Below are 26,329 nucleotides of genomic sequence, written 5' to 3' on the forward strand. Positions count from 1 at the left end.
GTTAAGAGGATTAGTCAGGTTTGATAAATTATCACACTCGTGTCATTCCATTGGTCATAAAACTCACCAGTCAAATATGAAACGTTTTTGTGAAGCGCTCTAAAAATCAGCATGTATTGTATTGTTTTTATTCAACTGGTAACAAAAAGCTGATTTATTCACACAGAAATGATGACACTGAATTGCAGGCAATGTTACTCATAGTACACAGCAAAATATCATCCTGGGTTTCTATTTAAAAAACATTTGCGGGCCACAACATTGGTACATTCTCATACAAAATAATTTGTTTTGGTATTATTGCATTTGTTGTAACAGTACTGTGTACCTAATGAAGTGGTTTTTGAGTTTTTTTAATCAGACTTAGCTGTTAAAATTAGATATATATAAATACGTATTAGGAGTCATTGTATTTTACATTGTTCTAAAATGTTATTGTATACACAGTGTCACATTGTGTATATGTCATCCATTTTACTATATATATAGTATTGCAGTTAGGTTATTTTAAATTTAACATAAGGGTCACCAACCTTTTTGAAATTCAAGCGCTATACTTGGCTACTGATTAACGCCAAGGCTGGTCAATTGGAAAAAGAAATTGCAAAATTACCTTTGAATCAGAAATGGCTTTGTGTATCTCAAAATCTATTTTTGATGCTGATTTTTATTTTTTAAGTCTTTGCTTTTTTCTTTTATATCAGGTTTTCAGATGTTTTCATTTTTGTTGGACAAGTGAAAGCTTGTGAAAGCTTACAGATTTCACCATGTGTTGTCATTTAAATTAATAAATATGACAAAATACTTTACTGAATTACATATTATGATATCATTATGAATACCTCAATGTGTTAGAGAAGAAATGAGGGCAGATTCAGTCAGCCCCAAAATCATTTGGAAAAGTTTACTTAAATCTTTGCAAATCTATTTCTTCACAAATGTCGAGAGTCCAACGTATACTCATGTGTTTACAATACTCTGACCCTACCCTGCCTACTTTATGTTTGATCCTTTCTTCTCCATCCTACAGCACCCTTCCATCTTCATCAACGTTATCATCCTCATCCTTCCGCACTTTGTTCCAAAGGTGCGATGTCCGGCATGCTCCTGCTCCTCCCTTTCCTGGCGCGAGCCCTGATGGCCTCTTCCTCCCGTTCCTCTCCGTCATCTTCTTCCTCCCGCTCCTCATCTGACCAATCCACTTGATGCTGCAGGTCGGCCCTGGAGCCCCTCGGGCCGCTCCCCATTGAGAAGTAGCCTGTTCGGAACTTGCTACGGAACGTGACAAAGGAGAGGCTCTTGCTGCGCTGCTGCTTCATCAGCATATTGTGTTGCACTCCTTCTTCTCCTCTTGTGATTTCTTCCAGGCATTCGTGCAGCGCCGAGCGAAACAGACGCGGGACCTCGTAGACCTCCGGCTCCATCTTGGACACCAGCCTCCTGAACCTGAAATAAGGAAATTGTTCAGCCTTTTCGTCTGTTAGCTTTATGCTAATACTAATTAGCATCAGTGTTTCGGTGCTTTAACCCTTTAATCAACAACACATTAAAGACAAACAATAAATTGTCGACTCACAATATAACAATACTCATGGTCATATATTCTTTATCATCTGCATAGAAAGACTAAAGTTAGTGCTGTACTGATAAGATGGGTGAGGAGCTGAAACATTTTAATAAGGGCCCAACCGATATTATTTTTTTAGGCTATTTGGCAGAGTAGAATTCCAATAACCGATTAATCTGATGTGCAGTGACTTTTTTCATCTACATCAAAAATACATTACGTGACACATAAAGCCATCTCTGAATTATTTTTTTTTTAATCAGTCATAAAATAATCGTTTCGGCAACATAAACATAAATAAGTTAGAAAGGGAATTACAAACATTTTTCGGGAAGCACAAAGTACTCACATTCTTTATTTTTTTCTTTTCACGACAGGGCTCTATCCCAATCACCAGCAACTAGCGAACACCGTTGACCTCTATCTCTCACCTGACAATGACGGGACCGCACTGTGAGGGTGGCACCTTGGCACAGAGGTCCTGCAAGTCTAGCAGGTCATTGGGCGCCAACTGGTAAGGTTGCGGGTTGGGTGCGCTGGCCAACCAACTGTAGTCCGCCGCTGCAGACGAACTGCAACTGCTGCTGCGTCGTCGACGCTGGAACTCGGAGGCCCGTTCCAAGCAGATGCGCTCAGTGCGCTTCACCATGGCGCCCAGCTCCAGCATCAGTGTGTTGGTGACCAGTTCTTCACTAGTGCGATGGCCTGGCACTTTGGGTTCCAAGGAGAAGATGGCTGACCAAGGAAACATCTGCAAAAGATATTTCAGGGGAAGAATTTTCAGTCTTTTCATGTGTATATGTGTGTGGATCTCTCTCTCTCTCTCGCTCACAGAGAGAAAGAAAGAGAGATAGCCTTTGCTATTGGAAAGTTGCATTCTACTGCATTCTAAAAAGACAAATGGAGAAGAGTATAAAATAATTCATTGGCCTCCTTTTACCTCGCATTTACCAACCTGCCAATCCCAACACAGCGTTCCTGACAGCTCCACTCGCTAGTAGCACGATGGCCTGCAGGCTTCCATGAAGCTCCTTGGCCCGACTGACTCGCTCCCGCTATCAATGCACGAGTTTGGGGATTGACAATGGACAGAATAATAATCCCGATGGGAGAAAGAGTGGATGAGATGAGCTTAGGCGTGCCGCACGCACACAGTTGAGGTTTTGGATGAGCGAGAACACACTTTTGGAGGAGTTCACTCTCTATTCACAATCTATTTGTCCGACTGAAAAGAAATCAGCATTCTTCTACAATATAAAAACAAAACAGAACAGGGTGGTCCCTCTCTTGGTGGAACCCAACTTTCAGTAATACATTATTTATTGTCAAAATATCATATCAGAAACTGAATGATAAAGAACACACCAGACATTCACGACAAATCACCTATTGGGGTCAACCTACAGATTTTGAAAATCTTGTCTTCTACATGTTCAAATTGGTAGACTCTTATGTAATGATCCCTCACACACACACTCGCACACAAGCACTGGGTTCGACTATATGGTGTAGCGTCTGGGTCGTCCCCTGGCGTTTCACACCACTCAGCACTGAGTCACCAAATCCCAGATTACACTGCAATCCACAGCCTATCTGGAATACTATTTAAGGTGTGTCATGAGGATTAAAATCTCATTAAACCTCAAAATTGTAAGGCAGACATGCTTTATATGCTGCAGAAAACACAATAGGGTATTTTATTCTGTACTGTATTATTGTAGTGTAATTAAAACAATACATGTAATGAGGATTTATCAATGCAATAATGTATATCTATTGTGTATATCAATGTATAGATTCCACCACTACCACACCCTTAGTACTTATTTATGACCCGACTTAACTTTTCATTTTTTATTTATGTTGTATAAAGTTTTCTGAATCTCAATAATCATTACGCCGTGCTCCACTCAACCTTATTTCCAGGACACTTAAAAGGCAAGGGAGCTTTATTTATTTATCACATTTCATAAACAAGGTAACTAAACATGTTTCACAAAATTCACGTTAAAAAAACATTTGAAAGCATTTTCAATTAAAATAATTTGGGACATTTAAAAGCATTGTAGAAAATATTTTAAAAAGTAGTTTACTGAAATTCTAAAAAGAATGAACATTTTGTAAAAATATATATTTGTTAATGCTTTAAAAAAACCTTAATCTTTTTGGGGGGAAAAATTTCAGATTTCAAATTATTTAAACTTGCAGGGGGGGAAAAACAACTGCAGCTGTAACAAAGTGACATACACAATAAGGTTTGAACATAAATGTAATAATAAAATCATCATAATAATGTAACAATAATAAAGCAAAAGTGAAAATATTAGTTGCCATTTTCTAATTAACATGCACAGTACTTTTTTAAAAACAAACTCCTGACCTGATTTTAGCCACCTGCTATTCCACCAGCAGCCTCCTGGAGGTCTCAACTTGTATAAGTGTATGAGTTTGTGGTTGTACTCCCCAGAACAGGGAGAATAATCCTTACATTATATATTTGGTATATTTAGTTGTTTACTTAATTATCAATTTACAGTATTTCCAATTTCAAAGGAGTTGTGATTGTTATCTTTCATGCTAAATAAAGTTTTACTTTAAAAAATGCCCTTACAAAAATGGCGTCGCAGATTTGTTTACACTTCCCGTTTCCGGGTTGCGTCACGATGACGAAACGTCTTCGCCATACCGTCAGTTGGCGTACGATAACAATAAACAACCCATGAAACCAAGAGAAAGACACCAACCACCAGGACCTGTCGCTCCATTGCGACCCCAAACGCGTCGAAAACATGAGCCGACACGGCAACGGACCGGTGGCCTAACCAGCGAGTCGTAGTCACTGGGGAAGTCTCGTCGTGCACAAAGGATATCTTTTTTTTCCTCCCCTGGAGTTTTTATGTCGAGCCTGGGAGAAGTGGAGTTACGGTTTACCCCTTCCTTAGCACCCAGCAGCTAGCTGTGGCTCATTCTTGTTTCTGCTCCCTCTCGCGTTCGCCTGTTATGCAGTTTGCCGAGGACTGCGGTCGTACTTGTTCTCCTGCGCCGCCTCTTCTCGCTCCCTCTCCCCCGCTCTCGCTGGGCCTATGTCTCGCTGGCTCTTCCCCTGGTCGGGCTCCATCAAGAAGCGGGCCTGTCGGTACCTCCTCCAGCACTACCTCGGCCACTTTTTGCAGGAGCGCCTGAGCTTGGACCAACTGGGCTTGGACCTATACAATGGCAGCGGGGTCATCAAGGAGATCAACCTCGATGTGTGGGTGAGTTTTTCGGAAAGGTGGCCAGCCACCATCACGGTGTGTTTCGTGAGAGTGTGTGTGTGTGTGTGTGTGTGTGTGTGTGTGTGTGTGTGTGTGTGTGTGTTTTTTTTTTCACCCACTCTGACTTGACTGTTTCGCAACGCCTCCGCCACTAGTTCAACAACAACTATATCCACCGTCACGCTCTCTTCGAGGAAACGCACTTCTGGGGAATGCTCATCACTCTTCTCTCTTTTCGTCTACCTTGTCTATTTAGATTGATTTCTACATAATGTGGCAACGCGAAAGTCATAGAAGTTTATCTATCACTGATAATCAATATCGATTTCTATACAAATTGGCAACAAAAAGGCTCTATAGGTGAGACTAGTGTACTGTATCTGCAAAGCGCTTTGTTACTGCTCTAGCTGTTGTGCCTCGCATTGTTTGGAATAGCAGTCGTGTTTCTTTTTCCAAAAACAAACAAATTCACAAACTCCTAACCAAGCTATCCATAGCCATAGTCACTATTTTTATGGGAATGACGAGTCAGCATGTCTTTACATTTGTGTGTATCACTGAATATGTCACATGTTTCTCATCTCAGGCAGTCAACGGGCTTCTGGAGAACCTTGGTGCTCCCCTGGAGATAGTGGACGGCTTTGTGAGCAGCATCACAGTGACCATCCCCTGGCAAGCTCTGCTCACCGACCACTGCACCTTGGAAGTGTCTGGTCTCCAGATAACATGCAGGCCCAAGTACCGTATCGGTGAGTTGGCTTCAGTCCAAAATGACCAATGCATGTTTTTCCACAATTTAAAATAGCAACCAGCTGTATGAGTAACCCGTCTGTGAAATGCTTTTGTCACAATACCACAAGGATCAACATTGTGATGCCTGCACAATGCAGCTCTTCTTACCCTTTAGCTTTGACGTGATGGCAGGTGTAACACCCTTGTCAGAGATGTGGGGTGTCTGTCTGTTTGTCTTGTATTATATGATATTATATTTTATTATATTATACTATATTATAATATGTTATATTCACTGATTTACTGTGTAGCACTTCTGATTGTGCAGTTGTACCTAATGTTGGATCATGGTGGCGTTGTACGCAGGTGGCAGCTGGGACTCGCAAAGCTGGTCATCCAGCATGACTTCCAGCATGCAGCTGGCCCAGGAGTGCCTGAAGGACCCCCCGGAGACATCCGAGGAGCCGCCAGCTCCACTCGAAGGACTGGAGATGTTTGCACAAACCATAGAGACAGGTGGGTTTCAAGTGTGGAAGCTTTAACTCCCGCACCTGTCCTAACACACTGCTCATCTGTTTTGTTTGTGTCTTTGCAGTCCTTCGTCGTATTAAAGTCACTCTCCTGGACACCATCGTACGCATTGAGCACCAGCCCCCGGACCTGGAAACAGGCATTGCCTTAGAGGTGCACATCAAACGGTAAACTGCTCTCATATGTTGTTTGATGGATTTCCTTCTTCCTTCTTAATGTCAAAATTATGTGAAGCTTCTTTTTAAATATTCGTTAATTGACATGTACAGGTTTACAAATGCCATATTGGTTTTCTTTTGATACAATTTGGATGTTCATCATTGCGTTTCTTTCCTGATTTAGCTGAAAGAGATCACGTGGTTCTACTGCTTTACAGTGAGGTGTGGCGTATAGAGGGGCAGCTCAAGAAATGAGAATATTGTGGTAGAATATTATTTGAGAAGTTCAGTTCAAAAAGTGTGTATTAATCAGATTTGCCATACACACGGTGTAATACAGCTACAGTATGTTGTTGTTTCATTTTGTTTAATTTTGCCAATTACAACTTTTGGGTAACAAACCCCTCAAATTCACCATCTCACAAAATTTCAACAATGCGTGAGAAGCGATCAAAATTATTTTGGAAGGAATTTGCATTCTGGAAAGTATATTTCTGTGTTTAAGGAATGTGAACCAAAAAATTAAAAATGTAACCATCACTTCAGAAGATGAAAGTTCCCCTCACATATTTTTCTTTTTCTTCTTTCTTAGTTGTTTCTGTTGCTGTGATTATCTTGTACTATTGTCTCCTGGAACAAATGTGCATCTGTGTTACGTCATTTGAAGTCACACATGCTTTTTGAATGTCGCGGCCGCTGTCCGTTGTTGCTCAGTGAAGGGACATGTTAAACGCAATTGGAATGTAGCACACAAATTCAAATGAGGAATCGTCAAAGAAACAAGGCTGCTGCACCCTCAATAAGTTTATCTTTTCTTTTTTTATGCGTTGCATACATTTATGGCTGCCGCTTGTTGTTTGCTCGGCCACTCCACGTGTGTGGTAAAACATTTAACAGTCCAACCTGAGAGAGTATTTGTGAGACAGTGTTCAAAGGTGGAATGTCGCCACAGTGTATGGCTTAACTATGGCTTTTGACTGATAAATAAATACACTATTACCCTCAATGATTCCACACTGTGTTAGTCTAACATTCTTGTTTTTGAACTGACAATGTCTGATTCTGTGTCTTGAATAACTAAAATGCTATGCTAATGAATATATTTGAACAAGCCCTTCTTGGACTCTCTTGAGTTTTTTTTTTTTTTTTTTTTGTGTAGTTCTGGCATGTTAACAAAGTCCTTAGGGCTCCCTGTATGAATACAGAATTAGTCATGAGAGATCTATGGTTTTCTTGATCTTTTCCAGGTTGGAGTACTTTGACGAGGCGGTGCGCGACCCGTCCAACCAGACTGCCGTGCCTGTCGACATCCACCAGCCGCCCGCCTTCCTGCACAAGATCCTCCAGCTGAGTGCTGTTCAGCTCCTCTATGACAGTATGGGCACGGAGCAGGTAACAGAGATCGTCCTTTCTCCAGACTTCACTGTGCATTGGTCTTGAGATTCTCGGTTACCAACAGCACCCATTCAATAAATTTGCCGGGCGGTGTAAGAATGGGTGGTCACAAGGCACAAGAAGGCGCGCTTAGTTACCGCCATGATTACTGGTTTTCATTGTATTGCTTTTTATTGATGATTGAGAAGTTAGGACTGGGTGGAACCCCTGAGGCGACATTGGAAAAAAAATAGAGAAAAAGAGGCTTGTGTTAGTGGCGTATAAGGCGGCTCTTACTTGACTCTTCTTCTGGAGGTTGGAGCGCAGCTTAACTAATCAAAAACATTTATCGCTGAAACCAAAAAGTTAATTTCAGTTAAAACTTGAAGCGTGAAAAAGCACTGAAAAATATAGATTTTTTATGAATGTAGATTTTGGGGGTGAGAAAATAATTTTCCAAAAGATTAAAAAAAAGAAAGATTTGCAGCTTCTATAATTCAGATTTCTATTGTGTTTTTCATAAAAATATCTGCAAGTGTAATTATGATTTTACCACTGCGTTCGTGTAGCAAGGTTTACAGACCAGCAATACATTCCATTGCCATTGGAACAGAACATAGAATTGGACTGCGCGTCCAGTGCATTATATTTGCTTTAAAACTTCATAAAGTGTTGCGCAAGCTAATTCTTGATATATTTTTTATTCGACAATTGTTTTAAAAAAAATTGTTAGAAGTTCTTGCGGAACCCTAGCATTGGAAACAATCCTTCACTGAATGCTGTGTCGTCCCACCACCAGGAGGTGCCTGAGAAGAAAAAGTCAGCCACTGCCAGCGAGGCAGAGGAGGAGGAAAGTGATGAAGAGCAGGTGGAAGACAAGGGGAAACCCTTGAAGGTTCCCCCGTCACAGCCCCTGCTCATCGGTAGCTGCTCCGGTTTCATCGAGACCACAGTCAAGCTTAAGCAGAATGACATGCTGCCCGGACCAAAGGTGTGCATACACACACATTATATTTCTACAATCATTCGTTCATTTCAACCCCATCTTAATTCACAAACAGGACGCCACACCATTCCCACTTCCGTTACAGTTTCAATTGCCCAACCAATGGCGCAAACTCAGTTCTACTATAATTTGAAATATACATTGACACAAATACATTCACCACTGACGCGATGCTGCAGGTGACGCAAGGACCACTCCATTCAGGAAGTCAAAACATGGGTGTAGTTTACTAGCCCCGACAAATGAGGGTTTCTCGTGCGTTTCAGTTGTCAGGTGACTAGAAACTTTTGTGTTTTATTAAATTACATGTTTTTTATTATTTATGAGTGGACATTGTGGGACTAGATTTATACAGATTGCATTGAGATTGAATGGCATGTTTGGCAAGTAACAAACAAAGGCCAATTTTTATTTGTGTCACAGATATGTATTCAATGACATGTTGTATTATGATATGTAGGTGGTTTGATTTTTTTTTTTGTACCATACCTACATCACGTAACCTACGACCTCAGGTTTTGGACAGTTGTGATACTGGTTTGGTCGCCGTCTGCGTGTCTAATTTTTCTCACCGTGGTATAGGGAGTTTGTCCGAATGCTTAGACACATAGAAAATTAGAGGGAACATTGCTTCCCAACCTTTATTGAGCTTAGGCACATGCATATCTTACATTAGAGAAATCTCAAAGTACACCACCAATCAAAAATGAGCCACCGATAACTAGCGTAAGCTAATTTCTGTCATTTTAAGTTTAGTGAAGAAATCAACAGAAGCGTATAGTTCAAATGAATGTTTAAGTTCCAATTTTGAACAAAGGGGGCAATGTATAGTTGTATTCAGTACTTTTCCTGAATATTAATGAAGTGGAGTCACAGTCATGCCGTGCAAAATGGCAAAAATGGAGGTAGCCCGCTTTAGTTCTCAGTGACTCAAATGTCACAAAAACTACTGACACTGAAATAATGATGATCATGTTTCAATTTTTTCACAATGACTTACATTGGATAATTTACCCCAGTGGTTGGGAATCACTGATGTTGGCTAATACACAATGTCGTTTCCCTCCGCACATTAACTTGTATTGTGTCTGGTGACCAGTTTGAATTGGATGGGAAGGTGGGCTGTGTCCACATGCTGTTGTCCCCGGCTCAGATCACACATCTGACAGACCTGCTGGCAGCTCTTTGCATAGAAACAGGTAAGGGGAGATTTTTTCTTTTCTTTTTTTTTATTTTATATTTCTCTTGTCACTTGTCACTTGTTTTAAGTGACACATGATCAACGTGTCTGTGTTTACGCTGATAACAAATGCAACCATCACGCTCAAAATGCACACAATTCATCTGCCTCACTTTTCCTCTAGAGTCCGAGACCAAACTTGGTGGCACGCGCAGCCGCCCACTAGACTCGGATGACCTGCGTATGATCGAAGAAGACCTCAGTAAGCAGTTGGGCACCAGTCCCAGAGGCAGGGACTGGGATGCCGAGTGCGACCTGGAGCCTTATGTCACCACTCTGGAAAACGGAGGTACGGGACAGCAAATGCTCACATACTGTGTACTCACAGCTTGATTAATGGGCAGAGGTGGCAGTAAGCCATGTGCAAATTATTGCTCAGTCGAACTGATAAATTTCCTACTGCAGAATAGCGTTGCGGCTTCGTCACGTCTTGAGTTTTGTGTCTTTGCAGAAATGTTCTATTCCATGGGCCCCACGGGGATGAGCAGCAGTGTGACGTCGATGCGCTCGGGCAGTGAGCTGTCAGACAGCGACATGGACTCTTCCACGCACAGTCTGGCCAGTCTCACTCAGCCTGGAGCACAGGCCACACAGGTACAGTTCATGTGGGGGTTGGGTGCCAAAATGTGACACTGCAAAGGAGCTATCCACTCTCTTGAAATACAGCAAAGCAGTTGGGCTCGTTCGTGGCGTTCACATCGTAGTGTAACTGTTGACAGAGACAAGACCACAAGAGCTCAACATTGAGATTCAAAAATTGGAAAATTGTTCTGATATAAAAGCCAGTTGTTTTTCTCATCCTAGGGGCTCATGAGCTGTCCCAGACGTTACCCAGTAGCGGGTTGTCTCTCCAGTCTACCACAGGCCAGTCATCGAATCAGAGGTAATGTTATCTGCACTGACCACCAGAGGTGGCAAAAGATACTTAAAAAAAAGACCTTGGAAAAAGCAAAATTGCCGATTGGATGTGGTTTTGTCATCCGTGGAGGTAAAAAAATACAACTAAATACAGAGACTGTGAGGAGTAGAAAGTACAGAAATCTAGTTTAAAATGAATGTGGAATAAAAGTAAATAGTTGTTACAAAAATAAATACTCAGAATATGTTCCCTAAGAACAGCAACATTTGTACTCGTTTTTTCCCTTCTCAATGGGTGCGACGTGTTCCATTGTTTTCCACCTTAACATCATGTCCCCACTGTCCAAACCCCTGTGTAGGTCGCTCTCAAAGTGGCCACGCGGAACAGCTGAAGCCCGACGTCTTGCTGCGTCTGACTCTGGGCGGCCTCACCCTAACCATGCTGCAGGAGGACCCGCCCTCCAAGATGGAAGGCGTCTCCTCATTGTCTCAGATGTCCCAGGTGTTCTTCCAAGAACTTGCCTCTTTTAAGGACAGCATGTTCGGTGAGAGAGACTTCCACCACCTGAGAGGCGGGTTTGCCAAGGCTTGCCCTCATTCGCACCTCAGGTAGGAAAACATGAACGCATCCATAATGCACTTCCACCCGTGATCACATAGTTCACCTATCACTGCCCTGAATATTTTGTGGGATAATTTTACTTAGAGTGCCGGTATATCACGGCTTATGGCAATTGCTTTTTTTATCTTTATTTTATTTTTTTAAATACACTTTTTTTATTCATATAAATGAAATAGGACAGTGACTATTCGAGGGGAATCGGAAACGAGCCACCTCGTGAATTGCAAAAATCTGCACTGGAGATTAAAAAAAAAAAAACATAACAAAATGCTAATAAACATTCACTATGCGATTTCCACCCAAAAGAGTCGCGTGTGTGTGTGTGTGTGTGTGTTTATTTTTTAAAATAAAAATAAAAATAAAAAATCTGAATCCGTGGGTGCCAAACCACAAGTATGTGGGGGTCCACTGTACTGTACAGCATTGAAAGCATTTAAAATATTGATTGAAATGCAATAAAATGTCAATTTGTAGAAAATATGAAACAATTAAATGGCTTTGTGGGATTTTTATTCTCTTGGGCTCTGAATGTCTACTGGTAACATCACACGTTCTTGGATAGAACACTTTTAGGTTTGTTTTAATTACTATGATGTTCCCCAAGAGTTCGAAGGCTTTTGGTAGTGAGCCTAGAGAGAATGCTGTAGTTCCGGTTTTACCTGAGGCTAATGGTTCTCAATTTGTATTTATTTATTTTTTTACAAGTATCACTTAAAACATATTGAACACGTACAAGTGTTCATCAAAATCAAGACAGAGAATTTATTACTAAAAAAGTATATTTAATAGTATTGCAAGATACTGTAACCTTATGTAGATTGAATAATAGCACTGGGATTAAATGTAGCAACAAAAAAACCCAAACTTGAAACAACTATGCTATAACAATTTATTGGCCATAAATGTTAGTAAGCATGTTATCTAAATAAATGCTTGAAAACAAACAGTTCCAACATCACAATTTTTCGACTCATCGTACTACATTAAAAACACGTGAACTTTGTAACAAAGTTTAAAATGTAATTCGACAATGATCTTTTTTACATACCGCTAGAGGGAGCCCGCGTACCACTTTTGAGAATTACAGCCTTCCTCCCGTTTTAGGATATTCAGAGGACATATGGTGTGTTGGCTTCACATTTTAAGGTTACAAATTTGTGTGTGTGTTTAAAATGTATATATTCGAATTTAACGTGTATGAAGAATACGAGAGGATTCAAACTATACCAATCAGTGGTCCCCAACCAGCGGGCCGCCGACCGGTACACGGCCTCGGCCCGTTTCGGACCAATACACACAGAGGGAAACCTGCGAGCTGTGAGCAAATTTTCTTCACCAGACGCGACGTGCAAAATGTGCGCGGCTATAGCGAGTCGGAGTCTTCCTTTTAACCTTGGTTGGAAAGTTGACATAAACAGAATCCGTCAATAAGTGAAAGAAGCAGCATTACACAGAAAGTAATAGTGGTAATTTAAGTAATAACTGGCAATTTAATAGCAATGGAAAAAATATTGCCGCTATGCGAACAACATGTACTTGATATAAATAATAGTTTTTTTAATGGTCTTTGTATGTTTTTGCTTTTCACTTATTACGGATGGGGTTGGAACGTATCTCCTGTTGTGAATACTGTCGAAGCATCTCGGCGTTTGCCATGGTCTGAACTGTCCGTCTCCCTTCAGAGTGACCGGGGCAGCGGTGCAGGTTTCCTGTGAGATGCGCAGCGGGAGACGCCACAGTCGAGCGGTGACCTCCGACGTCTCCTTCAGCAGACTAGAAATGCTGGAGTGCCTCTGGGAGAACAGCAAGCCTCAGTACTGCGAGGTAAAAGAATATTCAATAACAACACTACACGGGGCCAAAGTGTTCATTTCGCAGGTATGTCAGATAGCAAGTTCCGTTTAATGGAAAAAGTCGAGTCGATGTTGCATCAATAAAGTAGTAATATCGTCAGAATCGAGTCCTAAATTTATGGCAAGAATGAAGCTGAATAGACATTTTGGTACACCTCTTTTGTAGTTGCTCCAGTTCCAGAAAGCCAACACGTTCACAGTGGGAGTTGCCGCCAGACCGTGTGCCCAGCTGCACTACTGCCTCACTGAGAAGCACCTGAGGAAGGTATTCAGACACCGCACGACGACAATGATTTTCAACCATGTTATCATGATGTATCTTCGTTCGCATATCGATGCCAGCGACGCATAGTGACAAGCTGAACAATGAAATACTCCTCCTCCTGATAGCAGTAGTTACGATTAACCTGTGTACCTACCTTTTGCCATTCATATAGCAGCATAAAAGTTTGGTGTTCAGCTAAACAGGCCCATATTTCATCCTGGCTACGTACATTTATAATATAGGAAATGTTGCCGCATGGTTTGCTTGTAAATGATCGCAGGGTAAACAGCGGGTGGTTCGACGTGACAGCGTGGTGCGCGTGGAGTTAGAAGATCTCAGCACCGAGTTGGACCTGGACATCCTCAGTCGGCTGAGTAACCTGAACAACGCCTTCAGCTGTTGTCCCGCAGAGCCAGCTGGTCCCGACAACCTCCAGGTGGGATCAGACTCGCGTTGATTCCGCCTGTGCGATCAAAATCCTTTTTTCACTTCATTTTGTTGTCTTCTTTCAGACGCAGAGCAGTGAGCTGTACTCCTCCTTCTCCCTCCTTGCCCCTCACGCTGTCCTCCGACTTCGCATCCCCATTCCAGACCTGCGGCCCCCCTCTGAGCGTCAGCCCTTGAGCCAGAGGGCGGTGAGGGAGGAGACGCTGGTGTTGGAGCTGACCGAGCTGGAGCTCAGGCACCAGGAAGCGCCGGACCTCCAGAGCGGGCAGCCCAACCAGGCTCAGCTATCAGCCCCCTGCCTCACGCAGCTGCTGGAAGCCTCCTTTACTGACCTGCATGGTGAGAGCACGCTTGACCTTGTAGATTTATTCATGAGTCGCTTAACTTCCGCTGCACTCACTGGCCACAACATGAGGTACAGCACACCTACCCATACGCCAGCTTATTTTATTTTTATTTTATTTTATTTTTTCAGGGTCATACGAGGGCTGGGAGGGAGGCTCCTTCCCCTGCATCAGAGTGAAGAAGAGCCATGACTCTCTGCCCAGGTGAGTGGTCATCATCATCGCTTTACAGAGTGAATAATGTTTTACACTAGGGGTTGGTTATTACAAACATTTGCCACATATCGTGCTGTTTGGTAACAAGGATGCGCAGAATCTACTGTGCTCTCACCTGTTAGGTAAGCCCTCCTCAGTGCCAGAACAGAGAGAGGTTTCCCTCTTTGGCCAATATATACAATAATGTGCAGATATCAGTTGGCTGTTACAGCGACAAGCACATCGAGCAAGAGGATATTTGTCACTGATGTGTACATTATATATACATTTATACCGATTATTGCAAAGCAAACGTGGACTTGACTTTCCTCACACGAATGCCCGAAGTCCTCGACCCCTTAGTCACACAGAAAACACAATTTCACAGTTTTCCAGTCATTCTTTTTGATCAAATCATGTTATTGATTCTCCACTTGAAATGCCCATCTGCTAGGCTATCGGTACGAGTGCGGGGAGGTGAGACGCAAGGACCGTCGACGGGTCTGGGTAGCTTGAACCTGGGCTTCGCCCGAGATCTGGGGGCTGCCTTCCTTGAAAGCCACTGTGAACTCAATGACAAAACCAGCTCCCCGTTCTCCTCCAATCGCACCATGTTTGAGACGGAGGAGGTGCGTCAACCCTCCGTGAACTTACCTGTCAAACATTCCCATCTGACACACTCCCTGACTGGCTCCTTCACTGCGGATTCTGTAGATGGTGATCCCCGCCGATCCCGAGGAGATGAGTCAGTTTCAGGCCCAGTGTGTGGCTCATTCTCAGTGTGCTGTGGATATTTCTTTTCCATTGGCCTACATCCTTCTACCCAGCAAGCAAGCTTTCCAAAGCATCTACAACAGGTAGTGAGTGGGTGGTCATATCCATCGTCTGCTGAAACACAACTTGATGATCTGAAACATTTTAAGTCTAATACAAATGCAAAGAGAATTTTTACATCACTTTATCTTTTATAATAATCACACATAGGGGCAATTGTGTATGTAATAATCATGATGAGGCGATTATACATTGACATGGTTTTCGCAGTCATAAGAGCCCCCCGAGGAAAACTATAACAGCAATGTAGCCTATGACAAAAATTGATTTCTGCGCTAAAACATTGCATTCCAGGTTCTTGACTTTTATTTCCATGTTGTTCTTGCTACCATCATTAGTAAAACTCACTTTGTGCAGGATCAATAATGACCTGTTGATGTGGGAGCCGCCTCCCCCTGCCTCCTCCTCAGCCCACAACCCCACGCACAGTCACCAACACCACGACGAGTTCCAACTCTGCAAGTCGGCTTTTCGACTCGGTGAGATATATTTGGTATAAACAGTCGAATCTCGACGTTGCCCCCTTTGCAATGTTTTCACCCTTCTTAACGTTCCCATTTCAAAGTCCTGAAGCTAACACCCGCCGCGACCTTGCTTATGAACAAAATGTACACCACAGGGAACATTTGCTGACTGAATGTTTTCAGATTTGAAGTAGGAACGCCACTGTTATTTGTTTCATGTCTCATAAAATCATGTTTTTCTTCATACTGTTGACACGTATTTGTTATTGACATGTTTCTACCGTTATTACATGTTTTTACCTCTATACATTTTCATACTGTATTATACATCGAAGTTGGCAGCCATTTTATTGGAAATGGCTACATCGAAATACCATTATAACATACAGATTCGTTATGTCCCTTGAGGTGTTTGTAACGAGGTTTGACTGTACTATATTTGAGAATATATTACATTTGAGAATATATTACAGTGCACGGCCATAACTTTAGGTACAAATATGTGCATTCTCCTGTTTCCTACTTCCGGTGTTAAAAGACTCTGACTCGGAGGAGGATGAGCCTCAGTTCTACTTGGCCAATGAACCATCGGGAAGGACAAAGTCGGCGCTGCAGCCCAACCCCAACCCTAACCCCAACCACAACCACAACCTCAGCCTCCTCTCCCTCACAGTCGTCATTGGTAAAGGCCGCCTTCAAGCCAGGACAGACAAGAAGGTAAGTCGGGTGGCAAAAAAGTTTTATCACAGGAAAAAAGTACTCCACTAAACGTCGCTAAATTGCTGAAATCAACACAGGAGGACCAGAGTCATGGAGAAATTGTGCTTGACTTGCAAGGAGGGAAGATGTTTAGTGTAGCACAGCACCAGAATGACCCAAATCTCAATTTTTTGTGTCTGGAGAGTCAACGAGTGGAGCTGTACCATAAAGGTATGCGCACATTTTATCACCCCCCCCCCAAAGATTCCCTGATTATTTTAACATTAATCCAACTTAATGGCCATGTGTACGCCTAAATGCCACAGGCATTGTGCATTAAAAAGTTCACAGCAACTTACCCACATCCCCAATGAAGTGTTATTCAAAGTGGAATGAACACAAATTCCACTTGCTTTTTTTTTTTGTAGCTGTAGTCAAAGACACGGCTATTCCGCCACGGATAGAAATGCCCAACTTCGCTTCTCCAAAGTACTTGGACCCAACCATCTACCCCACCGAGGTGGGAGTTAGCAGTGTAAGCGCCAGGGAGGCGGATCCACAGATGTTGTCCACAGCCATTAAAATCACTCTGGATGCACAGAGGAAGGTCAAGGTGCGTCCTCTTGGCACACGATAACTATCGTCACCCATTTATCAGGAGTGCTGAAATCAAATGAGCGTCGCTTTGTCTCCTGCTAGGAATTCCTTGTCGCCCTTCGACTTCAAGGCGCCACCATGCGGCATTACGTGACGCAAACCAACAACAGCTGGCACGAGCAGGTAACCCTTGTTGAAGTGGACCATTAAAACCATGGCCATGTATGAAGTAATTTCTGGCTATAACCACTTCACCTGTTGCGCTCCGGCTATATCCTGAAGTTTTCGTTGATAACTTTCAATGTTATTGAAACGTGTGGAAGGGCTATTTTAATTAACCCTTTCAGGGACAGTGGTTACTACAGTGGACAGCTTATCAGGTTATCAGTTTAAAAAGGATGTGAAAATGTTTGGCTCTGAATTACATTGTTTTTTTTTTTTTTTTTGTGTTCCAGTTGGTTGATTTTCTCGATGTCATCGACGACCCGATTCTTGGATACACCCCACCCGCTGTTATCACTGTCCTCCATACACACCTGGCTACATGTGCAGTTGACTACAGGTAAACACAAACTTTTTTACTGGGCTAAAATCCTGATGCGTATTTCCCCACGATGAACGGGTGTTCACTGTATTGGATTTGTACACTTGGACCTGCAGTTTAAATCCCGTCTTAACTAATCGCACTCTCCTGTTCAAGTCTTTTAACACGGCTGCCATGTTGTTGCCCTTGGTCTGCCAGGCCGCTGTATATGCCGCTGCGATTGTTGCTCACAGCAGAGTCCTTCTCTTTGTCCAGTAATATCATTGTAGACACAGCCACCTTCCACCTCAGGTAAACCATAGCCTTTGTTGGCTGAATTTCACATCACAGTTCAAACTTGTGAAGTTTTCTCATCTCATCTCATTTAGATTCATCCTGGATGACTCCGCCCTCTACCTCTCTGACAAATGTGATAGCAAAGTTGTGGACCTGAGGAGAGGTGCGTCACATAATGCACACACATAGTGCAGCTTCAAAGTATTCGCGGAGATCTTATTTATTTATTTGTTTGTTTGTTTGTTGTTTTTATCATGTTACAGCCTCATTCCAAGATAGAATTTTAAAAAAATCAACACACAACCCTTCATAGTGACAACATTTTTAAAGGTTTTTAGTATTTGTTGCAAATGTGTTAAAAAAAATCATAAGTAATTTACAAAAAATCTCGGTAGATTTTTGGCAGTTTTCTATTAGCAAAAATTGTCCCTGCCCCCACAAAAAAAAAAACCCAAACTCTGTTATCTTGTCATTACAGGAGTGTTGCGAATAATTTGAAGGAAAAAAATAATTTAATAAATTTTGGAAAAGACTGTCACAATGTGAAAAAAGGAGAAACAGGGAAGACTTTCTGGATGCACTGTATACCCAACGGCCACAGCGTTGTGTACAGTTGCATCGTGCAATGGAATCAAATACAAGACATGAACTACAAATTCTGCACTTAAGGACACTTGACATTGAAGCAAAATTCTTTTTGTGTCACACAGACTATATTTGTGTTCTGGACATTGACCTGCTGGAGCTCGCTATCACAACGTGGAAAGGCAGCAACACGGGCAAATTGGTGAGCACCTCTCAAATGAAGGCACATTTTGTTTACCCCACACACACACACAAAGTCATCTGGCTGCAAATTAGATCACAGAATGAATAGCCTATTATCTGTCGATTTTCTAAATAATTTACAGGGGTTTGCAAAATAGTTTACAGTAAATCATGTATCATTTAAAAAACTGCAAATGGAGACCAAGATAAAGCATGATAAACCAATGACACAGACTGCTTCATCTTTGGACCAATGACAGTCGATGAAGATGCAACTCCCCACTCCCTAACATCCACTCTTTTCCAGGCCCAGCCTCTGTTTGAGCTCCGCTGCTCCAACAACGTCGTTCATGTCCACGCTTGTGCCGATTCGTGCGCCGCCCTGGTTAACATGCTGCAGTACCTCGTCTCACAGGGCGACCTTCATCCACCGCCTCGACACACCTCGCCCACGGAAATAGCCGGCCAGAAGCTACCAGTAAGGCTTGGTTGTTTAGCTGACAGCAGAAGATATGAAGTAAACCTACGTGATGTTATTTTGTCTAGTTCGCTGAGAGCCCCGCGTCTGTGCTAACCTGCCCTGCTGCTGAAACCGCTGAGATCAACCAGTGTGATCTGACTGATGCCTTAATAGACACAGACAAGAGCCACCAGGAAGAGAGGATAGATCCAGGTTCTCCAGAGACATATTACGAAATCACTGTTTAGCATACAGATGCTGATGAACCCCCCCTCGGCATTGTGTGTGTTTCACGCAGGCTCCCCCTCCATGCCAAGAGGCTCTCCCGTCTCGGTCTACCTGTTCCCCGGCGAGGGATCCAGGCACGACCTTTCCGTGCTGGAGGAGGAGGAGCACTCCGAGTTCGACGACGGCCAGGTCGGCATGGCAACCGAAGCGCAGGCCGATATGATGATAGAAGAAGAAAGTTCAGAGGGCTCCACTGACAACGATGACTTCTGCATCCTGGAGGCTCCTGGCATGGGCATTGCTGTGAGTCTCTGAGGAAATTATGTGTCTACATTTTGAATATGAACTCATTTTAGAACTGTACTATCTTTTGCCACATTTCCACCAACCACTACAGTTCGTAGTTATACCTAATTTTGATGATTGCTTTGTCAAAAGGGACCAAATTATGCCCTTTTGGCAAACTTCAAGAATCTAAATCAAGGCAAGTTTTTTTTTTGCATAGCACCATTCATACACATTGCAAATCCGTAGTTGTTTATAGAGACTTTACATCGAAGTCATTGGTGTCACCCCTGCAGCCCAGGGACGGAGAGCCCGTGGTCACAGTGTTGGTCGAGGGTCCCATCCACGTGAAGGACAGCCACTTCTCTCGACCGCGAGGAAGCGCCGACCTGCTCCGCGCTCCGAGCCGGTTCCCTGTGCCTCAAAGCCGAGTGGTGCTGCGGGAGATCTCCGTGGTGTGGCATCTCTATGGTGGCAAGGACTTTGATGTTAAGCCCTCATCTATCCACAGCCAGCATGGAAACAGGTAAGATAGGTAGGTAGGTAATGTTGTGGAAATTTCTGTTTGTCCAGAAAAAAAATCCCCTTTTTTTCCACAAATAGAAAAAAAAATATCAAAAGAAAGCAAGACTTTATACATTTCTATACGAGCTACAAATACCACAACGGATGTCCTCAATGATTTACATGTCATTCATCAGGCTAAACCCGATCTTTTAAAGGCACACATTCAAAGTCACAGATACTTCAGTGCAGACCGTGAGGCTGGTGACCCAAAGTGGACAAAAATATCTGCACCCCACATGGACATTTTGTAATGTTTTTACAGTACAGTATAATACATCTTTATTTTTCTCGTGCAGCTATTCCTTGTTGTTTGAAGCGGTTATAGATAGAAGTGGAGAGAACCAAATCACTAACCAGTGGTTCAGAGAGATCATGATTTCAGCATGCATGATGTCACTCGTCTGCTACAAGCTAAGAAACAAGAATCTATAGTGTCCATTGAGGAATACAGAGATTGAGTCAATTCTCATTTAGATCTGCTTCAATTGCAAGCGCCAACACTCAGTTCCAAACACAAATTAGCACTATGCGCCGACACTCCCATCTCAAAATCAATGTAGCCGATTTATCAATGGGATAATTTATAGTCAAGTCAAGTCAAGTCAACAGTATTTATAGAGCACTTTCAAACAGCCATTGCTGCATACAAAGTGCTGTACATGGAGCAATTTAACAAGCACAATAAACAGTAACACAAATCGGTAATAAAGGCGGTAGAAAGCACCAAACAGTAAAACCAATAACAAACCCAAGTCATGCTGAGTCGAATGCCAAAGAATACAAGTGAGTTTTGAGGAGGGCTTTGAAGGTGGGCAGCGAGGAGACTTGCCGAATGTTCAGTGGGAGGTCATTCCAGAGAGAGGGACCAACAACAGAAAAGGCTCGATCCCCTCTGAGCCTCAGTTTAGTTCTTGGTACTTCTAATAATGTCTGGTCTACAGACCTGAGGCGCCGGGCAGGTGTGTAGGGGCGGATGAGCTCAGAGAGGTATGGTGGCGCGAGATTATTCAGACATTTGAAAACAAAATCAATGGGGAGCCAGTGAATGGGATGCCAGAGTAGGAGTTATGTGCTCCCTCTTACGGGTACCAGTCAAGAGGTGAGCAGTGGCATTCTGGACCAGCTGAAGGCGCTTAATGGAGGACTGGCTGACTCCAAAGTAAAGGGCATTGCAGTAATCGAGCCGGGATGTGACAAAGGCATGAATTACTGTCTCTAAGTGTTCATGTGAGAGGAGAGGTTTTATTTTGGCCAGCTGTCTAAGGTGAAAGAAGCTGGATTTAACAACGACACCAATTTGCCGTTGATTTCAAGTTTGAAATCACTGTCCAGTTTAAGGCCCAAGTTTGAGACTGTTGACTTAAGATAAGGAGACAGGGGGCCCAAGTCTACAGGATGGAATGTACAACGGCCACTGGGACCAAACAATATGACCTCTGTCTTCTTTTCGTTGAATTTCAAGAAATTATAGAATACTATCTTCTAAAAATATTAAGTAGCTGTAGACTTATTTAAAATAAACGTAAACATAATTTGAACAACACCAAAAATGATCACACACACACCGATGATCTTGGATCTTTCTATTTATCATTTGATGAATTACATTACCCTCCTTCTACCACCAGAGGTCGTTCCATCCCGTCTGGTGCCCGAAGCTCGCCATCTCGCTCCGCCGGTTCCTCTCGTCCTCAGAACTCTTGGAGATGGGCTGGAGGCAGCGGCCGTCAGCACGGCCTCCTCATGGAGATACAACTTACAAAGGTGTGTATTGCACATCCAAATGTTTTTGGATCATTGTAGACATTCGCTTGAAATACCTTAAGGAAGATGATAAAGAATCCAAGTTTATCGTGCCAAAAAGCAACACCGTTCAGATTTTTTGCTCTCAAGTGGTGTAATTGAAATCTGTGCCAGCGTAATGTCAGGATCAATCACTGTACCAGGAAACAAACAAAAAAAAGAAAAATCCAATATAGACATCAAATCGAAATGAGCCACTTTTACATGCAATATGAAATCCAACCGAAGTAACCTGACATCCATCACCAGTATGGTTTCCGGTCCTCAGGTATCTTTCCAGCACGAGTCCTACCCGGTGGCAGTGGCGGGACTGGGCGGTGAAGCCTCTGCGTTCGTTGGGGTCGGTCCGGCAGGGGAGCAGCCCATTTCCAGGCAGGTTTTCATCGTCCAGGAGCTGGAGGTCCGCGATCGCCTGGCCTCCTCGCAAATCAACAAGTTCCTGTACCTCTACACGAGCGAGAGCATGCCCCGAAGAGCCCATTCCAACATGGTGAGTTGCATTACCTCTCAAAAGTCTTCATCTCCAATATGGCATCTAAATATATATATTTTTCGCTTTGGATTAGTTGACAGTAAAGGCCCTGCAAGTATGTCCTGAGTCTGGTCTTGGTGGTCCAGAGTGTTGCCTTCGAGTCAGCTTGCTGCCACTTAGACTTAACATTGACCAGGTACCACTTCAGGCAAACTAGTTTCTTTATGAACACTTTTATCCACATTTAACTCTGGGGGAAAAATGGTAATTTGACTCTAAGAATCAATGTTTCAAGGGTTGTAATCTGATTTGTTTTTCATTAGCCTTTTATTGTTGCATTTTGGTGGCTGTATCAACACATGAATACACATTTAAAAGGTTTATCTATTCATCTATTTATTTTTGCCGGCCATATTTTTTTTAAATGAAATCTTGCTAACTCAATAGTTTCTATTGTCTTGGCAGATATTTTTGCCTCGATTCATTGTTTTGTTGAGAACAGCTTTTGCAGTCTATGTCTTATTGAGGGTTGTGTATGTTTTTATTGTGGTTGCACCTTTAATTTTGGCAAATCTTAGCTTTTTGCCTTGTCCATCTGCTGTCCAGGATGCATTGTTCTTCTTGAAGGACTTTTTCAGCAATCTAGCCTGTTCTGTGAACCCCTACCTGCCTGTGGACCCTGCATCTGAAGGTACACTCCATCTATCGAGTGCACAAATGTTTGCCACAGTCTGGACTATATGAAGGTGTCTTATGTGTAAGCTATTTGTCCCTGTAGTGAAAGCCGACGCCTCCCAGAAAGCATCAGAAGAAGCAGAGGCAGGAGGCGCTCTTGGACTGGATCTCACAGCTTCCGTAGAAACTACTCACAGCGAGCAGAGCTCTTCCTCAGCCGGCTCTACCTCCTCCTCCGAGCAGCCAATCTACTTCCGGTATTAACAAGCCCTTTTTAGATCCATATATAAATTTAACCCCGGAGGGCCGATATCGTAATGCTGCTTCTTACTTGTGTTTCTATCAGTGAGTTTCGGTTCACCTCTGAAGTGCCTATCTGGCTGGACTATCATGGCAAGCACGTGGTCATCGAACAGGTTTTTTACACACAGTTTCAACTTTTTACGCTGACCATCCCAAGTATTGAAATAATTCTCACAGTAATCGTTTTCTGCGTTCACAGGGAACCTTTGCAGGGATTCTAATTGGTTTGGCTCAGTTGAATTGTTCTGAGCTGAAGCTGAAGCGGCTCTGCTGTCGACACGGGTATATTTTAATTATTAATTTTAAACAATTATAAAGTGGTCATTTTGTTCAATATATATACTGTATATATATATATATATACTGTGTGTATATATATATATATACTGTGTGTATATATATATATATATTTTATTTTTGAGAATCGGGTTTTAGTCATGTTATTTCGAGAACAAATTCATTGTGATAAGAAAGTAAATATTCCCGTATGCCCCCATTCACCCAGCCTGCTCGGTGTCGATAAAGTGATCCAGTATGCCGTCACTGAGTGGCTGACCGACATCAGGAAGAATCAGCTGCCGGGCATTCTGGGAGGTGTCGGCCCCATGCACTCTGTTGTCCAGCTGTGTGAGTGCACATTTCAAACGATGTACTGTACATGTCATCTGACAGTTTATTCATTGCTGATGTTTTGTTTTTCTTCAGTCCACGGGGTGAGAGATCTCTTCTGGCTCCCCATCGAACAGTACAGAAAAGACGGGCGGATTATCAGAGGTCTGCAGAGAGGGGCCGCCTCCTTTGGCACGTCCACGGCGTCGGCGGCACTAGAGCTGAGCAACAGGCTGGTGCAGGCCATTCAGGTATCTGAGCACCACACACATCTGGGTACATCGGGACTGGTTGCCAGCCAATCACAAGGCTTCCAAAACGGGACCTCTTGACTGCAAGGCAGATGCGCTCACCACTACAACACATGTTGTCTATATTGTAGGTTGTCACAAGGCAAATTAACCCCACTGTGTCCTTTATGTGTACGAGTATAACCATGCCCATTCGCGAACCATATATCACAATCTTACATGTTTCCACTCTGCCTCTGGGATCATTCATTCATTCATTCATCTTCCTAACCGCTTGATCCTCACTAGGGTCGCGGGGGATGCTGGAGCCTATCCCAGCTGTCTCCGGGCAGTAGGCGGGGGACACCCTGAATCGGTTGCCAGCCAATCACAGGGCACACAGAGACGAACAACCATCCGCGCTCACACTCACACCTAGGGACAATTTATTTAGAGTGTTCAATCAGCCTGCCATGCATATTTTTGGAACGTGGGAGGAAACCGGAGTACCCGGAGAAAACCCACGCAGGCCCGGGGAGAACATGCAAACTCCACACAGGGAGGCCGGAGCTGGATTCGAACCCGGTACCTCTGCACTGTGAAGCCGACGTGCTAACCACTGGACTACCGGGCCACTCCTCTGGGATCAATAAAGTTAAATCTTTTGAAGTCAGCTACACGGTGTGCTTCAATTTTGCAGGCCACCGCCGAGACCGTGTACGACATTCTGTCTCCGACGCCTCCCTTGAACCGCTACGCCATCACGGAGGGCCGGGCCTCTTCCAGTCGGCCGCGCCGCGCCGCCCAGCCCGCCGATCTCCGAGAGGGCGTTGCCAAGGCATACGACACTGTCAGAGAGGTGAGGAGGGCGTTGTAGTATTCTTGCACGTTTTGGTTACAAATATTTATAAATACTTCATTAGTAATTTTGTTCTTAAACAGACATCTGTTTTTTTCCCTCTCCAGGGAGTGATTGACACAGCTCAAACCCTTTGCGATGTAGCGTCCCGCGGCCACGAACAGAAAGGTCTTCCTGGCGCAGTGGGCGGCGTCCTGCGGCAGATCCCGCCCACTGTGGTACGCCCGCTCATTGTGGCCTCGGAAGCCACCTCCAATCTGCTCGGCGGCATGCGCAACCAAATCAAACCGGATGCAAGGAAGGAGGACTTCTTAAAGTGGCGCACAGAGGACTGCCAAGAATGATGGCTTTGTGTGTGTGTGTATGTGTGTGTGTGTGTGTGCGTGCATGCGTGCGTGCGGGCGTGTGTGTGCGCGTGCGTGTGAAATGAGGGAGTGAGAGCAGGGTTCAAATGTTTGTTTTTTTTTGCATTCATGACTGTGGACTAACCAGCGTTAGTGTGTGATCAATTGCAAAAAAAGAAAAAAAACCCAGTGATGACTAACACCTACTGTGACGCCTATTGTGTGTGAGGGCGTTGTATCATTGGTTGACAACGTATGCAGCAGAAACTCTGTGAGTTTCACCTCCCCTCAGTATTACGCTCATGGTCACATTCTCCTCACTGTTTGGTTTAGGGTGCAAACATATCACTATCATGGTCCTCTCCTTTGTATTCTAGTTCAGTGGCATTTCAGGCAGTCGCCCATTTTCAAAGCACACAGAGAAGAGAAATGGCAGATAAAACTGAAGAGAACCCAACACATTATATGCCGCCTCTACATTTTCTTTCTTTCTGTTTTCTGTTTTTTTTCTTTTGCTTTAACATCGTGTGCCATAAGCTGTGCCAGCAGCAGTATATCCCCTTTTTTATATGATACAAGCTTGTGTTGCCTTGCTCAATTCTGTACCCTTGCAAACTGAAAAGCTCATCTTTAATTTGCCTGACTGAATAGAAACACTTGAAGCCTGTAAAGCTAGTTCTAAACTTCACAGACAACATGCCATACTACCATTTGACTTGCTCGGTTGTGTCATGATGTCATCCTGCGGTTTTTCCACTTTCATCACACTTTCATTTTTCGTACAGATTTGGAGACAAGTTAGGATCATTGTCTACACTTCCCGTTTTTGTAGTTGTTCCTACATCTTTTTTTCCATTTAATTAAGT

General features: G+C 43.3%; 2 protein-coding genes across 4 annotated transcripts; one reads left to right on the top strand and one right to left on the bottom strand.

The window, feature by feature from the left end:
- Window positions 1–84: 84 nt before the first annotated feature.
- On the bottom strand, window positions 85–3,607 carry zgc:162144 (RD3 domain-containing protein). 2 transcript variants are annotated; one of them, XM_052053010.1, is made up of 3 exons: window positions 2,523–3,607; window positions 1,999–2,318; window positions 85–1,446 (listed from the first exon to the last, which is right to left on the bottom strand). In XM_052053010.1, the coding sequence occupies exons 2-3, from the start codon at window positions 2,316–2,318 to the stop codon at window positions 1,062–1,064; spliced, it is 705 nt and encodes a 234-aa protein (XP_051908970.1). In that variant the 5' UTR covers window positions 2,523–3,607; the 3' UTR covers window positions 85–1,061. The 2 variants fall into 2 exon arrangements, with proteins under 2 accessions (XP_051908970.1, XP_051908886.1); XM_052052926.1 differs by having other exon boundaries at window positions 2,508–3,607.
- Window positions 3,608–3,803: 196 nt separating this feature from the next.
- atg2a (autophagy related 2A) lies at window positions 3,804–25,983 on the top strand. Of its 2 annotated transcripts, none has more exons than XM_052086077.1 (42): window positions 3,804–4,821; window positions 5,408–5,570; window positions 5,920–6,069; window positions 6,149–6,251; window positions 7,490–7,634; window positions 8,416–8,607; window positions 9,722–9,821; window positions 9,987–10,151; window positions 10,314–10,456; window positions 10,667–10,745; window positions 11,080–11,329; window positions 13,025–13,166; window positions 13,362–13,460; window positions 13,741–13,896; window positions 13,973–14,246; window positions 14,383–14,455; window positions 14,901–15,075; window positions 15,161–15,303; window positions 15,638–15,759; window positions 16,283–16,461; window positions 16,542–16,674; window positions 16,872–17,056; window positions 17,143–17,223; window positions 17,496–17,602; window positions 17,783–17,875; window positions 17,953–18,023; window positions 18,571–18,647; window positions 18,936–19,106; window positions 19,175–19,301; window positions 19,387–19,619; window positions 19,898–20,127; window positions 21,797–21,932; window positions 22,240–22,461; window positions 22,538–22,639; window positions 23,050–23,134; window positions 23,222–23,375; window positions 23,465–23,534; window positions 23,621–23,703; window positions 23,927–24,048; window positions 24,127–24,281; window positions 24,961–25,119; window positions 25,227–25,983. In XM_052086077.1, the coding sequence occupies exons 1-42, from the start codon at window positions 4,651–4,653 to the stop codon at window positions 25,461–25,463; spliced, it is 6,057 nt and encodes a 2,018-aa protein (XP_051942037.1). In that variant the 5' UTR covers window positions 3,804–4,650; the 3' UTR covers window positions 25,464–25,983. The 2 variants fall into 2 exon arrangements, with proteins under 2 accessions (XP_051942037.1, XP_051942118.1); XM_052086158.1 differs by having other exon boundaries at window positions 13,741–13,890; window positions 13,970–14,246.
- The last annotated feature ends 346 nt before the right edge of the window (window positions 25,984–26,329 follow it).

This window comes from Hippocampus zosterae, chromosome 1, assembly GCF_025434085.1.
Source record: "Hippocampus zosterae strain Florida chromosome 1, ASM2543408v3, whole genome shotgun sequence".
NCBI classification, from domain to species: Eukaryota; Metazoa; Chordata; class Actinopteri; order Syngnathiformes; family Syngnathidae; genus Hippocampus; species Hippocampus zosterae.

Excerpts from the sequence above, each read along its gene's own strand:
- zgc:162144 (XM_052053010.1), bottom strand. The coding sequence starts at position 2,318 with ATGTTTCCTTGGTCAGCCATCTTCTCCTTGGAACCCAAAGTGCCAGGC. Across the intron at positions 1,447-1,998 it reads TGCGGTCCCGTCATTGTCAG|GTTCAGGAGGCTGGTGTCCA; the intron begins GTGAGAGATAGA and ends TCCTTATTTCAG.
- atg2a (XM_052086077.1), top strand. The coding sequence starts at position 4,651 with ATGTCTCGCTGGCTCTTCCCCTGGTCGGGCTCCATCAAGAAGCGGGCC. Across the intron at positions 11,330-13,024 it reads TGCCCTCATTCGCACCTCAG|AGTGACCGGGGCAGCGGTGC; the intron begins GTAGGAAAACAT and ends GTCTCCCTTCAG. Across the intron at positions 16,462-16,541 it reads AAGCCAGGACAGACAAGAAG|GAGGACCAGAGTCATGGAGA; the intron begins GTAAGTCGGGTG and ends AAATCAACACAG.